Source organism: Ursus arctos, unplaced genomic scaffold, assembly GCF_023065955.2.
Source record: "Ursus arctos isolate Adak ecotype North America unplaced genomic scaffold, UrsArc2.0 scaffold_9, whole genome shotgun sequence".
Taxonomy (NCBI): Eukaryota; Metazoa; Chordata; class Mammalia; order Carnivora; family Ursidae; genus Ursus; species Ursus arctos.
In genome coordinates, this window is record NW_026623111.1 from 32,380,598 (window position 1) to 32,398,297 (window position 17,700).

A 17,700-nucleotide genomic window follows, 5' to 3' on the forward strand; every position below is an offset into this window, starting at 1 on the left:
TGCTCACTCGTGCTCTCTCTCTCTCTCTCAAATAAATAAAGTCTTAGAAAAATAAAATAAAGTACTTTACATTCATTGTCTCATTTAATCCTTATAGCAGTCCTTTATGATATGCACAAGGGGGAATATTAAAAATAATAATTGGAATGATGTAGGCCATCAGAACAGATGTTGGCCAGTATGCTCTTCTGGTATATACCAGAACTCAAGATATAGGCATTAAAATTTATCAGCATTTTATAGATGAAAAAACTGAGACTCAGAAAGATTAATTCATTTGAATAAGGTCATAAAGGATCTAGTTAGTAACAGAGCTAGAATTCAAATTTAGATCAGCCAGACTCTACAGACTGTGTTCTAAAATGATCCTAATTAAATCATTATCACATTATTTCAAACTCAAGACTTCTTTAACCCTCAGTATGTATGTTTTATGATATGAATACCTCAGATTAAATATTAATTTTAGGAATATTCTGCTTCTTTAATAAATCATAAAATATTATTTAACATTACCATTTATTGAGCATTTGTATATAAGGCAGTGAGCTAAGCACTTTGCTTCAATTATTTTATCAAGTCCTCACAAGAACTCAGTAAATCAGTTACAGTAGTCCCCCATTATCTATGAGGATTCATTCCAAGACCCCCAGTGGATGCCTGAAACCATGGGTAATACTGAACCATATATATATATACTATGTTTTTCCCTATACCTATGCACCTATGATAAGGTTCAATTTATAAATCGGGCACAGGAATAGATTAATAACTAATGATAAAATGGAGCAATTATAACAGTATTCTGAAATAGAAGTTATGCGAATGTGGTTTCTCTTTCAAAACATCTTATTGTACTGTACTCACCCTGCTTGTGACGATTCAAGATGACAAAATGTCTATGTGAGAAGGTGAAGCGAGGTGAGTGACGTAAGCACTGCGACGTAGCGTTAGCTTACTATTGACCTTCCGCCGATTCGCCAGAAAAAAGCATCATCTGCTTCCGGACCGAGGTTGACCTTCAGTAACGAAACTGCAGAAAGCAAAACCGTGGATGCTGAACTCTTACTTTCTACATTTTATGAGTACGGAATCTGAGGCTCAGAGAGGTTGAAGCTCCCTAGAGCCGTTTGACTAGTGTCAGAGCCCAGATTCAAACGCAACGGCTCTGACTTTGAGGCTGACACCGTGAGCCCCCTTTTTAATCAGTGTATTGACGTGCATTACCTGAAACGGATCCTTACTCTAATCTCTTCATATTGAAAGCCCTAGTTAGATAAGATTAACTGGAATATTAGATAAAGACATTTTACCAACATTCGGCATGGAGTGAGTACCTATTTTCTGTTTCTAGCGAGGACAGAATCAAAAATGAGAAAAATGCAAGGAAAGAAACTAATATTTATTGCGCACAACTACGCGCCGGTCAATATTCTAGGTGGTACGCATGCACTATCACTTAATATTCACAATCACTTTTTGAGGATAGTGTTCTTTTATTATTTCTATTTTATAGGGGGGGGGGGGAAACAAGACTCAGAGAAATCTCACAAGTTGCCCAAGGCCATGTAGCTAGTAAACCGAGAAGCTGGGATTCAAATTCAAATTAGCACATTTCATGATACTACACAATACTAACTGGGCTTACATTGTTCCACGTGGAATTTTGACTTGCTATAGAAAATTTCTTCCCAGTGACAGTAAAACAGAAGAATAACCAACTCAGATGGGAGAATGGTAAGCTGAGAAATGTCCTACATTAACTGGGAAATAAGTAAGAATTAGTAGACCCTGGGAAAAGAGGGGAAGAAATAGCAGCAGCTATAATAAACATTGCTGTTAAGAGATTTAGAGCTTCTAGCTGAGAGACTCTGGCCTTATTCTGGGCCATCTTGAAGTGGGAAAGCAGAAAAAAACAAACCATAGGTAAAAATGAACTAGAGGCTGGTGGGTGGGGGTGTGGGGAAAGCCCATAGGGAACAAGTGATGAAAAGGGAGAAAGTAAAAAGTTTCCTAGGTATTCGCAACATTCTGATAACTTTGATCAAGAGGCAACAGGATAAGCCAAGAAGTAGTCTTTGGCAAACCTGGAAAAAAAGAAGGGTTTCCTCTGAGGAGGTAATAGCCAGAGCAAACAAGGAGCTGCTGACCTAGTGCCTAAGGTAGAAATATTAGTAATAAACTTAGTGGGGATGAGTCCAAAAGACTTAGATACTAGGTGGAAGGGAGAAATCATGACTTAGTTTGAAAAACATTTTAACATTGAAAAATATTAGAACCATTGAGGAATATATGAAATTGTTCTTCACTAATAACTTGGAATTATTTTAAAATGGGGTGAAAGAGGTAAATTGATATGGTTTTATAGTATAATAATGTGTAAATGGTCCTTTTAAAAGTGGTGAATAGAAATAGAAAAATGTGAAGTGTGAAACTAAATTGAAAGAAATGGAGTTTAATTAACCTTGAGTGATATTACTGGAATGGAGAACAGCCAATATATGGCATAAATAATTGGCTCTCATACTCCAGGGAGTTACTGAGAGTCAGAATAAACAGAAGTTAGGAGTTTGGACTCTCTGGTCAGATTTCTGAGCTAGAATCATGGTTCTACACCTAGTAGCTATGTGACTTAGGTAAGTGGTTTAATGTATGTTTGAACAGTTTTCTTAATGTTCAAAGGGATAATAAAGGGGGTCATGGGGCACCTGGGTGGCTCAGTCTGTTAAGCTGCTGCCTTTGGCTCAGATCATGATCTCAGGGTCCTGGGATAGAGCCCTGTGTAGGGCTCCCCACTCAGTGGGGAGCCTGTTTCTCTTTCTCCCTCTCCCCCTTTTCCGCCACCACCCCCGCTCGTGCTCATGCCCACTCTCTCTCTCTCAAATAAATAAATATTTTTAAAAAGGGGGGTTGATAAATAAAATAATGTATATAAAGTAGTATTCAATATATCTTAGTTAATATTATCAAGAAAATTCATTTAAAAAAATTTTAAAGTTACTTAATCTTGATTTGTTTCTTAATCTATGAAGATATATGTTTACTTCTCTGAATTTTTTTCTTCCAGAATTTCTTTCAGTAAGTTAATGTTTTTAACTGTATCTTTTTTGGTGTTCTTTCTTTCTCAGATCTGACTATAAATCTCTCTTTTCTTTTCCTCTATTAGCCTCCTGACTTACAGCATTCTCTCTTCTGTACCTAAATGACTTAGTTGCCTAGTAGGATGACAATCTCATAAGAACCTGGAGAAGAAAGAAAAACAGTATTAAAACTAAACAAATTACTTTTATTTAGTTTTTAAATTTTAACTCAGCATTTTTATAATACTACTTATTTAGTTTTAATAAATATTTTCCATGCAAACTCTCATTAATAGGAAAAATGATTGAAAAATTAAACTATATGATTATAGCAATATATGAAAAACACCCACTAGTGATATATTTTAAAGGGTTTGTTTGCTTTTAGATACAGGTTTACTTAAAGATTTCTCTCAAGGAGGCACATCAGAAGATAAACTTCACATTCTTGCTCAACAGCAATATGAACAGCTAACACATGCAATGAAATGTAAGTTTATTATCAGTGCAATCTTAAAATATGTTGTAAATCTTAGAAACATTAATACTTCATTTATCAATTACAATCGGGCAATGAGTTGTGAACCATAAGTGAATTTTCCAAAATTAGTGCCTTCCAATATCAAAATATTTCTTTTTACCAATTTAGTCTGTCTTTTAAAAATAGATGCTGTGCTATCATTTGTAGCATAGGTTAGCAAGCATAATGAACAGTTTCCTAATGCCGAAGTAAAATAATTACATACATCCATTATGGAACCATTTTCTTTTCTTTCTTTCTTTCTTTGGCTTCTTACTTGATGTAATTTTTCTGTTGTCATTGTGCCTGCCCATAATAACTATTCTACAATCCAAATTTTAATCAAACTCTTATGTCTCTTCTGCTAAATAGAGAATAGAGAAATGCAATTACAAATAAAGCCTAGATTTCTTGATTTGAATTCTGAGTAACTAAGCTCTTTAGGTATTTATTTTGTTGTTTCAATCACTTCATTTAGATTTGAGTACCATTTAGATTTTGAGGAGCATTGCCCTTAAATGGATATGGATATGGAAAATTGAGAAGTCTCTGAGAAATGACATAAACTATTATTAATGCAGTGCGTGTTTATCAAGTGTGTACTCTGGGTCAGGCTGGATGTTAGGAATCCACGTGTGAATAAATCCTGATCTCCAAAGGCTCAAAGATAAATATACGGGTATAGATAATTCAGTACATAAAGGTAACACATAAATGAGGTAGAAATTCTCTGAGTCAGAGAAAGACAAATACCATAGATTTCACTCATATGTGGAATTTAAGAAACAAAACAGATGAACATGGTGGGGGGGGGGGGGAGGCAAACCAGAAAGTTGACTCTTAACTATAGAGAACAAACTGAGGGTTGCTGGAGGGGAGGTAGATGGGGGATGGGTTAAATGGGTGATGGGTATTAAGGAGTGCACTTGTTGTGATGAGCACTGGGTATTGTATGTAAGTGATGAATCACTAAATTCTTCACCTGAAGCTAATATTACACTGTATGTTAACTAACTGGAATTTAAATAAAAACTTGAAGAAAAAGAAAAGAATTTTCAGTTTCCATACAATCCAATTGGACTTACTTTACTGATTGGCCACAGATTTACATTACTAATCAGTGTTTTAAAGGGGAGTCGTGAAAGCATTTATGGAAATCATTCCCATTACAACCACGTGCTATTAGTATCATAGAGATGTTTGGAAACATAATCTGTTGAGAATTGTCAGTGGAGTCATTATTATTAATTACACCTCCTTTATAGTTGCTAAAGCTCAAGCGGTCGTTTATTGCACATGTTCAGTTTATCCAGAAGAAAACGAAGCTGTTGTTAAGAAAGCACTGGAGTTCCAAGACCTCGGTATTAAAGTACAGCCTTACAGGTAAGAAAGGAAAGGATCATTTTGAACTCAATCAGATGTTTCTAAGAGTGAATGTGATTTTCTAAGTTGTGTGAAGACATTCCATGTCCCTTTTGTTATACGTTAACATGACCAAATAACCTAAGTTCTTACAACTGTAATGTAGATTCGGTAGCGCCTTTACAGGTGGCTTGGCACAAGCATTCTCTTGTACCACGAAACAGTCTTTTTGTTGGTATCATTAGTAAAGCTAAAGGTATTTTGGCTTTGAGGTGATTGGGTTTGGGATAAATTGGGTCTAAATTTTATATCCCGAGTTTTATATACATTTATGCCTCAGTACAGTATAAGAAAAGTAAGTATTTAAAATAACCTTAGCAAGGAGAGAGAAAAGTATTTAATTGGATGTTTATCATCTGAAAACACATTTCTTAGCCCCTGGTAGCCTTTGTCCCTCACAAGGACTGAGGTAATAATTCCTAAATAATTCCTAGCCTAAATAATTCAAGTAGCTTCTGGGTAAAATGCCTCGGTAAAATAGGGGTAGACGGCAGAGGATTAATATTCCATCTGAACTGTGGACATCAAAATAAGGAGTGGATCTAAAGATACATGGCACCAATTAGTTCTTCAAGACTGTTCAGTAGGTATTTTAAAACATCTCTTTTATTTTTCACTTATTTCTCTTGTTGAACTTTCCCTATAATTCTTATAGAAGGCTCTTAATATGCATATGGTTTGCTCCCACCTTTTAACTTGATATTTTCTCCTTTGCTGCTCGCAAGTGGATATGTTCATTACACTTGTATTTCCCTTCTTCTTACTTTACTTTCTTATTTAGTAGCTCCTACTGGTGGCTAATGGCCAACCTCCTGTTCTGAGAGCTCCTCAGCACAGCATTAGCTAAATCACCATCTAGTGGCAAAGAGAATTATTGCGGGTATATAACCAAATTCATCAAAGTGAACGATTTGATTTGTCTGTCAGGGATGTTTTCTAAGATTATAATATGTGGCAAAAATGGAGAAACATCTACATTTAATTTCATTAGATTTTATTTCAGGTAAGCCACGGTGAATGATTAATCCACAATATGGTATAAAAGATATAAGTAATATTAAAAGACATAAAGACAGAATAATGTGGGATTTGGGCTAAAATTGGAGAGTGTATATATTTAAGAGGTTTAACTACTTGCTAAGGATGCTGTTGAAAGAACTTGTGAATTTTTAGGGAAGTATACTGTATGGCTTCTAAGAATCATTTCTTAATTACCGAAGTAGAATTTACATTTGAAAGCAATATTATATGCCATCCAATCTAATCACCTGTTGTTTAAATTTCCTTCTAAATTCCATAAACAGCTAATTTTTGGACTTTAGCCATCATGATACTTACCTTAGGTTTATGCTACTTTTTCTTCCTTGTTCTCTACTATAAAAACTTCAAATATTACAGAAATACCAACTTTAAAAAGAATGAATTTTTCCAAATTTCATCCCCTTAGATATAACCATTGTTAACAGTTTGATGTGTAGTCTTTCAGGTTTTCAGGAACCAAAGGTTGTGCACATTTTAAGTTGTAATTGGTCTTGTCAAATTACTCGCCAAAATATACACTCTTATTAACCTATTTCTCCATAGCTTTACCAATGCTGGGTTTTATCAGACTTTTAAATCTTTACCAGTCTGAGGGATAAGATGAGAGCTAGTTGTAGACTAAATTTCCATTTCTCCATGTATGAGGTTGGGCACTTTTGCAGTTACTGACTGGACAGTATAATGTTGGAGGTTCCAGAGCAGTAGTCTTCAAACATTTTTGTTTAAATACTTCTTACTTACTTACTTACTTACTTACTTTATTTATTTATTTATTTATTTATTTATTTATTTATTTGAGAGAGAGAGAGAGAGAGAGAGAGAGAGAGCATGCACGTACAAGTTGGGGGCAGAGGGAAAGGGAAAAGCAGACTTCCCGCTGAGTAGGGAGCCCAGTGTGGGACTCGATCTCAGGACCCTGAGATCATGACCTGAGCTGAAGGCAGACACTTTACGGACTGAGCCACCCAGGCACGCCTTTCCCTACCATTTTTTTTTAAATAACTCTGATCTTTCTCTATATTTGAAAGTTGGCATCTAATATTTTTTATCATATTTTTAAATTGTTGCAGAATATTTCTGGAATATTATATTACATGTGATTTAAATATATTTTTGTTAAATCTTTGGATCTGCACATTTATCTTATTTAACTTATGGAAAAATGTTGAATTCGTTACCTGTTTACAAAACTAGTTCTCATTGTTAAGAACAGATTGACCTTGTCAGGAGAAGTCTGACTTTATTCTTTAATTCAAGTAAACATGTTAATATGCCCCTGTCATTTACTTCAAATTAAAATTCAAAGAGAGATAGAAATAAGGAAGGAGAGGGAAGGAGAGGGAGGACAGGAAGGGAGTGAGAAAGTTAGGGGGAAAAAGAACAAAGAAGTTAGTTCAAGGACAGAGCTTTGTTAAGAGTTTGGCACCCTCCTAAAGATTTCTTACCTGAGCTCCGTTTTGCCACGGGAGAGGAGAGCCATAGTCTTGAGTAGTCCTTTTGTTTAGCACCCTAGGATTGTAACATCCCAGGACAGTGCACTAACATGACATAGGTGCCTGTTTTTGTTGTGGGAGAAAGGTTTTGTGAGAGGAGAGGAAGAGAAGTGGCTCTAACATGGGTTCCCATATTATCTACCTCAGTGGATCTTTGTGGGGATTGAATATATTCATACATCAACATCACCTGACACATAAGTGTTCAATAAATTTCATTATTATGGTTATTGCTATTAATTTATAAGTTGTCTGCTTGTGTTCTTTACCACTTTTTCAACTGCATTATTCATCTTTTTCTTCTTTTTATATGTCTTATTGTATATTAGGGATATTAGCTGTTTTCATGTGAATCACAAATATTTTTTTGATTGTTTATGTTTTAAATATTAAAAAAATTTTAATTCCAGTATAGTAAACATGTAGTGTTATATTAGTTTCGGGTGTACAATAGAGTGATTCAACAATTCTATCCATTACTCAGTGCTCATGATGATAAGTGTACTCTTAATACCCTTCACCTACTTCCCCCTTTCTCCCACCTACTTCCCCTCTAGTAACCACCAGTTTGTTCTCTATAGTTAAGAGTCTGTTTCTTGGCTTGCCTCTTTCTTTTTCCCTTTGCTTGTTTGTTTTGTTTCTTAAATTCCACATATGAGTGAATTCATATGGTATTTGTCTTTCTCTGACTGACTTACTTCACTTAGCATTATACTCTCTAGCTCTATCCATGTCGTTGCAAATGGCAAGATGTCATTCTTTTTATGGCTGACTAATATTCCTCTCTGTGTGTGTGTGTGTGTGTGTGTGTGTATGTGTGTGTGTGTACTACAACTTCTTTATCTATAACTCAAACAATGGACACTTGGACTGTTTCCATATCTTGGCTACTGTAAATAGTGCTGCTATAAAAAGAGGGGTGCATGGATCCCTTGGAATTAGTGTTTTTGTATTCTTTGGGTAAATACCCAGTAGTGTAATTGCTGGATCCTAGGGAAGTTCTATTTTTAACTTTTTGAGGTACCTCCATGCTGTTTTCCAGAGTGGCTGCATCAGTTTGCATTTCCACCAACAGTGCATGAGGAATTCCTTTTCTCCACATCCTCGCTAACACTTGTTGTTTCTTGTGTTGTTGATTTTTAGCCGTTCCGACAGGTATGAGGTGATATCTCATTGTAGTTTTGATTTGCATTTCTCTGATGATGAGTGATGATGAGCATCTTTTCATGTGTCTGTTGGCCATCTGGATGCCTTCTTTGGAGAAATGTCTGTTCATGTTTTCTGCCCATTTTTAAATTGGACTATTTGGATTCGGGGTGTTGGGTTTTATAAGTTCTTTATATAATCTTGGATACTAACCCTTTACTGAATATGTCATTTGCAAATATCTTCTCCCATTCCTCAGGTTGCCTTTTAATTTTGTTGATTATTTCCTTTGCCGTGCAGAAGTTTTTACTTTGATGTAGTCTCAATAGTTTACTTTTGCTTTTGCTTCCCTTGACTTAGGGGATCTATCTAGAAAAAACTTGCTACCCCTGATGTCAGAGAAATTAGTGCCTGTGCTCTTTTCTAGAATTTTTATGGTTTCAGGTCTCATAGTTAGGTCTTTAATCCATTTTGAATTTATTTTTGTGTATGGTGTAAGAAAGTAGTCCAGTTTCATTCTTTTGCATGTTGCTATCCAGTTTTCTCAACACCATTTGTTGAAGAGACTTTCTTTTTCCCATTGGATATTCTTTCCTGCTTTGTCAAAGATAAACTGTCCATATAATTGTGGGGTTATTTCTGCATTTTCTGTTCTGTTCTGTTGATCTTTATGTCTGTTTTTGTGCCAGTACCATACTGTTTTGATCACTACAGCTTTTTTTTTTTTTTTTAGGATTTTATTTATTTATTGGAGAGAGAGAGTGAGAGGACACGGGGGGGGGGTGGAGAGAGAGAGAGGGAGAAGCAGACTCCCTGCTGAGCAGGTAGCCCGATGTGGGGCTCGATCCCAGGACCCTGAGATCATGACCTGAGCCAGAGACAGAGGCTTAACTGACTGAGCCACCCAGGTGCCCCACTACAGCTTTGTACTATAACTTGAAGTCCGGAATTGTGACGCCTCCAGCCTTGCTTTTTTTTTTTTTTTTCTTTTCAAGATTGCTGTGGCTGTTTGGGGTCTTTTGTGGTTCCCTACAAATTTTAGGATTGTTTGTACTTTTTCTGTGAAAAATGCTGTTGGTATTTTGATAGGGATTGCATTAAATGTGTAGATTGCTTTGGGTAGTATAGACGTTTTGACAATATTTGTTCTCCCAATCCATGAGCACAGTATATATTTCCATTTCTTTTTGTCATCTTGAATTTCCTTTATCAGTATTTTGTAGTTTTCACAATACAGGTCTTTCACCTCTTTGGTTGGGTTTATTCCTAGGCATCATTATTTTTGTGCAATTGTAAATGGGATCATGTATCAGTTCTAGCAGTTTTTTGTTGGAGTCTTGTGGGTTTTCTATATATAGTAGTATGTCATCTGTGAACAGTGAAAGTTTTACTTCTTCCTTCCTGATTTGGATGCCTTTTATGTTGTCATTGTTGTTGTCTGATTGCTGTGGCTAGGACTTCCAGTACCATGTTGAATAAAAGCGGTGAGAGTGCACATCTTTTTTTTTTTTTTTAAGATTTTATTTATTTATTTGACAGAGACAGCCAGCAAGAGAGGGAACACAGGCAGGGGGAGTGGGAGAGGAAGAAGCAGGCTCCCAGCGGAGGAGCCTGATGTGGGGCTCGATCCCAGGACTCCAGGATCACACCCTTAGCCGAAGGCAGATGCTTAACGACTGAGCCACCCAGGCGCCCCACACATCCTTGTCTTATTTCTGATGTTAAGGGAAAAAAAAGATTTTCAGTTTTTCCCCACTAAGGATGATATTAGTGTGGGTTTTTCATATATGGCCTTTATTATGTTGAAGTATGTTCCATCTAAACCTACTTTGTTGAGGGTTTTTATCATGAATGGCTATTGTGTTTGGCAAATGCTTTCTCTCTCTCTTTTTTTTAAGTGGGCTCCACACCCAATGTAGAGCCCAGCATGGGGCTTGAACTTACGACCCTGAGATCAAGACCTGAGCTGAGATCAAGAGTCGGATGCTTAACCAACTGAGCCACCCAGGTGCCCCTCAAATGCTTTTTCTGCATCTATTGAAATGATCATATGGTTCTTATCATTTCTCATATTGATGTGATGTATCACATTGATTGATTTGGGAATATTGAACCACTCTTAAAATCCAGGAATAAATCCCACTTGATCATGGTGAATGATTTTTAAAATATATTATTGGATTAGATTTGCTAGTATTTTGTTGAGAATTTTTGCATCTATGTTCCTCAGTGATCCTGACCTCTAGGTCTCTTTTTTTGAGGCATCTTTATCTGGTTTTGGCATCAGGGTAATGTTGGCCTCATAGAATGAGTTTGGAAGTTTTACTTCTTCTTGTATTGTTTTAAAATAGTTTCATAAGTATTAATTCTTCTTTAAATGGTTGGTGGAATTCCCATGGGAAGCCACCTGGTCTTGGACTTTTGTTTGTTAGGAGCTTTTTGGTTACGGATTCAATTTCTTTGCTGGTAATTGGTCTGTTCAAATTTTCTATTTCTTCCTCTTGCAGTTTTGGTAGGTTATATGTTTCTAGGAATTTATCCGTTTCTTCCAGGTTGTTGAATTGGTTGGCATATAGTTTTTCATAATATTCCCTTATAAGAGTTTGTATTTCTGGGGTGTTGGTTATTATTTCTCCTCTCTCATTTGTGATTTTATTTATCTGGATCCTTTCTCTTTTTTTCTTGGTAAGTCTGGTTAGAGGTTTATCAGTTTATTTGTGGTTTTGTTTTGTTTTTTGTTTTTTCAGTGAACCAGCTCCTGGTTTCATTGATCTGTTCTGTTGTATTTTTAAGTTTCTGTAACATTCATTTCTATGCTCTAATCTTTATTATTTCCTTCCTTCTGTTAGTTTTAGGTTTTGTTTGTTATTCTTTTTCTAGCTCCTTTGGGTGTAAAGTTAGGTTATTTATTTGAGATTTTTCATGTTCTTGAGGTAGGCCTGTATTGCTATTAACTTCCCTCTTAGAACTGCTTTTGCTGTGTCCTGAAGGTTTCAAACAATTGTGTTTTCATTTTCATTTCTTTTCATGTACTTTTTAGTTTTTTCTTTTGTTTCTTAGATAAACCATTCATTGTTTAGTAGCATGTTATTTAACCTCCATGTATTCGTGGTCTTTCCAGATTTTTTCTTGTGGTTGACTTCTAGTTTCATAGCATTGTGGTCAGAAAAGATGCATAGGATGACTTCATTCTCTTTGAATTTGTTGAGACCTGTTTTGTGGCCTAACATGTGATCTTCATGCTGGAGAATGTTCCATGTGCACTTGAAAAGAATGTGTATTCTGTTGTTTCAGAGTGGACTGTTCTGAATATTTCTGTTAGCCATCTGGTCCAGTGTGTCATTCAAAGCCATTGTTTCCTTGTTGACTTTCTGTTTAGATGATCTATCCATTGATATAAGTGGGGTGTTAAAGTCCCTACTATTATTGTGTTATTATGAATTAGTTCCTTTAAGTTTGTTATTAACTGTTTTATGTATTTGGGTGCTTGGTGCATAAGCATTTACAATTGTTACCTCTTATTGGATTGTCCCCTTTATTATTATATAGTGTCCTTCTTTGTTTGTTGTTACAGTCTTTGTTTTAAAGCCTGTTTTGTCTGATCTAAGTATTGCTACTCCGGCTTTCTTTTGACACCATTTGCATGATAAATGTTTTTCCATCCCCTCATTCTCAATCGGCAGATATTTTTAGGTCTGAAATGAGTCTCTTGTAGGCAGCGTACAGATTGGTCTTGGTTTTTTTATCCATTCTGACACCCTATGTCTTATGATTGGTACATTTAGTCCATTTACATTCAAAGTAATTATTGATAGATATGTATTTATTGCCATTTTATTACTTGTTTTGTGGTTGTTTCTGAAGATTTTCTCTGATCCTTTCTTGTTCTTTCATGGATTGCTAGTTTTCTTACATGATATATTTGGATTTCTTTCTCTTTATTCTTTGCCTGTTTATTAGTAGTTTTTGATTTGTGGTTACCATTAGGTTTGTATGTAACATCTACATATAGCAGTCTATATTAAGTTGATGGTTATCTAAGTTTGAACTCATTCTTTACTCTTTTCTTCCCCATGTTTTAGGTATATGGTGTCATACTTTATAGCCATCTATTTTGTTAGTTCCTTGACTGATTTTACAGAAATATTCATTTTTGTTGCTCTTGTGTTTCCTACCTTCATACCTTCATTTTTGGTCTTTCCTTTCTGCTCAAAGAGTCTCCTTTAATATTTCTTGCTGGGCTGGTTTAGTGGTCATGAACTCCTTTAGTTTTTGTTTGGGAAATTTGTTATCTCTCCTATTCCAAATGATAGCCTTGCTGGATAGAATATTCTTGCCTTTGAATATATCACCCCACTTCTTTCTGGCTTGGAAAGTTTCTAATGAAAAATCCATCGATACTTTTAAGGGGTTTCCATTGTATGTAACTGTCTTCTTTTGTATTGTTGCTTTTAATATTTTTTCTTTATCACTATATTTTGCCATTTTAATTATAATATGTCTTTGTGGGGCACCAGGCTGGCCCTGTCAGTCGAGCATGAGACTCTTGATCTCAAGGTTGTGAGCTTGAGCCCTGTGTTGGGTGTGGAGCCTACTTAAAATTAAAAAAAAACACAACAACAATATGTCTTGTGGATCTGCTTCTGTTGATTTTTTTGGGGGTTCTCTGTGCCTCCTAGATCTGGATATCTGTTTCCTTTTCCAGATGAGTGAAGTTTTTAGCTATTACTTCTTCAATTTTCTGCCCCCTTTTTCTCTCTCTTCCTCTTCTGGGACTCCTATAATAAGAATGCTGTTACGTTTGATGGAGTCACTGAGTTCCCTAAGTCTATTCTTGTTTTGCATAATTCTTTTTTCTCTCTTTTGTTTAGCTTGATTACTTTCCATTACTCTGTCTTCTCGGTCATTAATTTGTTCCTGTGCTTCTTCCAGCCTGCTGTTCATTCCATCAAGCATTGATTCTCATTTTATTTATTGAGCCCTTTATCTCTGCTATGTTATTCCTTGTCCCTGTGTTAATGGTCTCACTGATGTCTTCCCCCCTTTTCTCAAGTCTAGTGAGTATCTTTATGATCATTGCTTTATTTTTTTATTATTATTTTTTGGTTTCCATTTGTTTATTGATCTTCACAGGGGAGTTAAGATGGGAGGGAGCTTCAGCATCACCCACCTTCCCAGATGGCAAGAGCTTCAAAGCTCATGCACAATAGTACAGTCACCGCTTCCTGCGAAGGTGTGAGCTGGGGGCTGTGAGCTCCCTGGCCCCAGCCTTGGGCAATCAAGGTAATGGAGCAACAGCCACTTTCCTAAGCCCGAGTGAGGCAGGGTGCACCCGCACAGATTGTGAAACAGGGTTCAGGACTTCTCCTCATAACTGAGAGACCAGAGGTCTGTACCCTTGGCCCACTCCTCCAGCGGGTTAAAGAGCATCACCACTCTGGCTGCTTGGAAGGGTTTAACCAGGGTGAATCATGTAGTGACTGATGCCAGAGCAGCTGGTGAGAGCTGCCTCCCTTTGCATTCTGTCTCCCAGCACAGCCTGGGGAAGATGGACACAAGCTTTAGTGAGGGCTAGAGCCTGTCTCAGAATCAGGTCCCACAGGGGTGAGTTCAGACAGGTAAGGAGGGGGACAGTGGGTTGAGGAGAAGGTGGGGATGCAGCACCATTCAAGGACAATCTAGGCGTAGAGCCCACCTCCTTGAGACTGAGCAGGAGGCTGAGGTAAGCCCACAGCTGGGCCCTCTAGGCCCATCCTGGCAGCAGGTTATGGGCCATTGTTGCAAACCAGTGTTTTTCCCAAGAAGAACCTGTGTAAGCCATGACTTCCTGATTCTTCAGCTACCCCTCTCCCCTGTCAGAATGTCTGGTCCTCCAGTTCCACAGTGAGATGGTTGGAGTGTGGCACAGGGCACAGTCCAGCTGGAATGAGCACTCACTGCCCGCCTGTGGCTCTGAGGACAGAAGTTCCTTTGCCTTTCCGGTTGAACTTCAGCAAGTGACTAAATATTCAGAAGCAGGACTGCTGTGGGTTGGGGCCATCATTCAGCAACTCATGGCCCAGCCCAGGACCACACCTGCCACAGGACACTTTTAAGGCTTCAGGTGTATTGTGTTCCTGATGCTTGGCCACACTCTCAGCATGCATGGTCTCAGTGAAAGTGGCTGTGTGTTCATACTTTGAGCAGCTAAAGAAAAGCTCATAGTCATACTTGGTGCATACATAGACAAGTGGCTCAAAGTGGTTCTGGAAAACCTCACCCCCAGAGAAGCCACAGAATGACATGGTGCCAGAAGGATCATAGGGCGACCACTGCCTCGGAGAGATCTGAGGCCAGTGGCTAATGAATACCTGGCCTGCACCGGGGCCTCAACCCTCCTCTCAAGCATGATCATTGCTTTAAGCTCTCCATCAGGCATGTGACTTATATCTGTTTTACTTAGATCTCCAGCTGTGACCTTGTCCTGTTCTTTTATTTGGAACAAATTCCTCTGTCTTCTCATTTTGTCTAAGTCTCTGTGTAGGAAAGCCACCTATGTCTCCTGTTCTTGAGGGTAATGGCTTTATGAAGAAGAGGTCCTGTAGTGCCCTGCAGTGTAGTGTCCCCTGTTCCCCAGGGCCTGGCACTTCTCAGAGTGTCTCCAGTGTGTGCTCTGCTGTTGTGGCCTGGCCACTTTATCCTTCAGGCCAGTCATCTGCAGAGGCTCTTTTTGTCTGTTGTGGGCAGTGTTTGGTCTCTGGCCTAAATGTGGTACATTTTAATTAACTAAGTGTGCTCTGGTCTGCTTGTGAAATGACACGTCTCCACTGTCACCAGAACTGAGGCCTCACCAAAACTCCTGGGTCAGGAGCTATGGTATTGGCAGGGATTTGGGCCAGTCTTCTGGGAAAGCACACACTGAGCTTGAGGCAAGGGTGACTAGAAAGGGCAGTTCTTCCTTTCTAGGGACAGGGTGAGGGGGCAGGGCTTGGTGTAAGCAAGTTAGACAGTGAGTGTCAGCCCTGTGCTTATGCTGAGGGGCAGGGAAGGGAAATGATGCCAGTTAGTTCCTTTGTTCCTGGAGGATTCTCTCTGTTGAATGCTTCCTCATCCAAGATGAGCAAATAACCTCCCCACTTTGTGTTCTAGGCACTCTTCAGATTGCTGTTTCCACACTGTATGTCTGGAGGCTGTTTGCTTGCCTTCTCTCCAAAAGCAGTCCCAACGTCCTCTGAGCTCTCCCAGATCCAAGCCTGACCTTTAAAACTCCAGGCTTTAAGCCCTGTTGGTTAAAAGAACTCAAAAAACTCACCTCACTTTCCAAGGCCATTGCTATGGGGATTCATCTTTCCTGTGTGTTCTCCTGTGTGTAGAGTATCTCTCGCCTGTCTCTGGGACTGCAGCTCCCTCCCCATTGCAGCTCCACAATCTATTTCTCTCCCAAGCTGAGTCTCCACACTTCCTACATTCTTCAATGTGGCCTTCTCTCTACCTTGAATTGTGGAGTTTGTTCCGCTAGTCTTCAGATCGATTTCTGGGGTATTTAGGATGATTTGATAGTTACTAAGTTGTATCCGTGGGACACGGTGAGCCTAGGACCCTCCTACTCTGCCTCCACCTTCCAAGAACTCCTGTAAACCTGGATTTAAAGGGTTCATGTGATTAGGTCAGTCCACCCTGATAAAATGCATAGCTTAAGGTTAACTAATTTGAGAACTTAATTACATCTGCAAAATTCCTTTTCCCAGCTCTTATTTTCCTGGGCTGCACAACAAATTATCCCAAACGTGATGACTTATAACAAGAGAAATTTATTGTCTCACAGTTTTGGAGACCAAAAGTCCGAATATCAAGGTGTTGGGAGGTTGGTTGGCTTCTGGAGCCTCTGAGGGAGAATCTGTTTTATGCCTCTCCCAGCTAGTGGTGTTTGGTAGCAATCTGTGGTGTCCTTAGCTTGTAGCTTTCTCTCCATCTTCACATGGCCCCTTTCCCCTGTGTGTCTTTGTATCCGCCCTACTTATAAGGACACTAATATTGAATTTAGGTCTACTCTACTCCGGTATTACCTCATCTTAACTAATGATATCTGCAAAGACGCCATTTCCCAAATAAGGTCACATTCTGCGTTTTGGGTGGGCATGAATTTGGGGGGAACACTATTCAACCCCTAACAGTCCACGATGGCTCCCTAAAATTGATGTCTGTCTCATGCATGAAATATATCCAATTCACCTCAATATCCTCAAGTCCTCACCCACTCCAGGATCAATTCTAAATCCAGAATCTCAGCTAAATATCAACCCACAGATCCCAAATGTCATCATCTAAGTCAGGTATGTGTGAGACTGGGTATTAACTTATTATTTGAAGAAATGGCCTGTAAATTGGAGTTTAGAAATAATTTTGTTTTGTGGGGACAATTTATATAAGGTAACTTAACCAATCTTAATTACGATTACTATTACCATTAAAAAAGACAGCATATATAGCTAAGATATATCACATGCATTAAACACTGAATATTTGTTATGTACCAGGCACTCTTTAAGGTGCTAGGAATATATGATAAATTAAAATCGACAAAACCCCAGCCTTCATATTTACTTCTGGAACTAAATATGTTCCAAATTGGTAAGAAATCATTATTTTCAGAGAGTATTCTTTACCTTACATGAATAAATTTTTTTTGGTGATTTCTATTTGGGTAGAGCACATATATGAATAGGCCTCAGAAATTCAATTTGTTGGTTATAATGTTGGTGAGAGGAATGACTGGCTCTCTTGCCTTTAGAACCTACACAGCTATTATATTTCAGCTTAGTTCAACATAAACATTTACTAAGAACCACCATTTGCGTCACTCTTCGGCATGTCATTTGAGGTCATATGTGTCTGTCTGCATCCTAAGCGACCTCTACATCCCCTTACTTACCTTATGTCCCAGCCACGTGGAAATACTTGCTGTACCCTGAATGCATTTTTAAAAATTGTTATTTTTTAAATTTAATTTAAAATAAAT

General features: G+C 37.9%; 1 protein-coding gene and 1 pseudogene across 1 annotated transcript in view; one reads left to right on the forward strand and one right to left on the reverse strand.

The window, feature by feature from the left end:
• Positions 1–17,700, forward strand: part of NSUN7 (NOP2/Sun RNA methyltransferase family member 7) — a 50,320-nt gene that overhangs the window by 26,608 nt on the left and 6,012 nt on the right. Inside the window, exons 9-10 of the mRNA XM_044387688.3 lie at positions 3,469–3,570; positions 4,866–4,983. Of these exons, the coding sequence (XP_044243623.2) occupies positions 3,469–3,570; positions 4,866–4,983 (220 nt within the window). The remainder of the gene's footprint in view (positions 1–3,468; positions 3,571–4,865; positions 4,984–17,700) is intronic.
• On the reverse strand, positions 14,171–17,103 carry LOC130543244 (methionine-R-sulfoxide reductase B1-like; annotated as a pseudogene).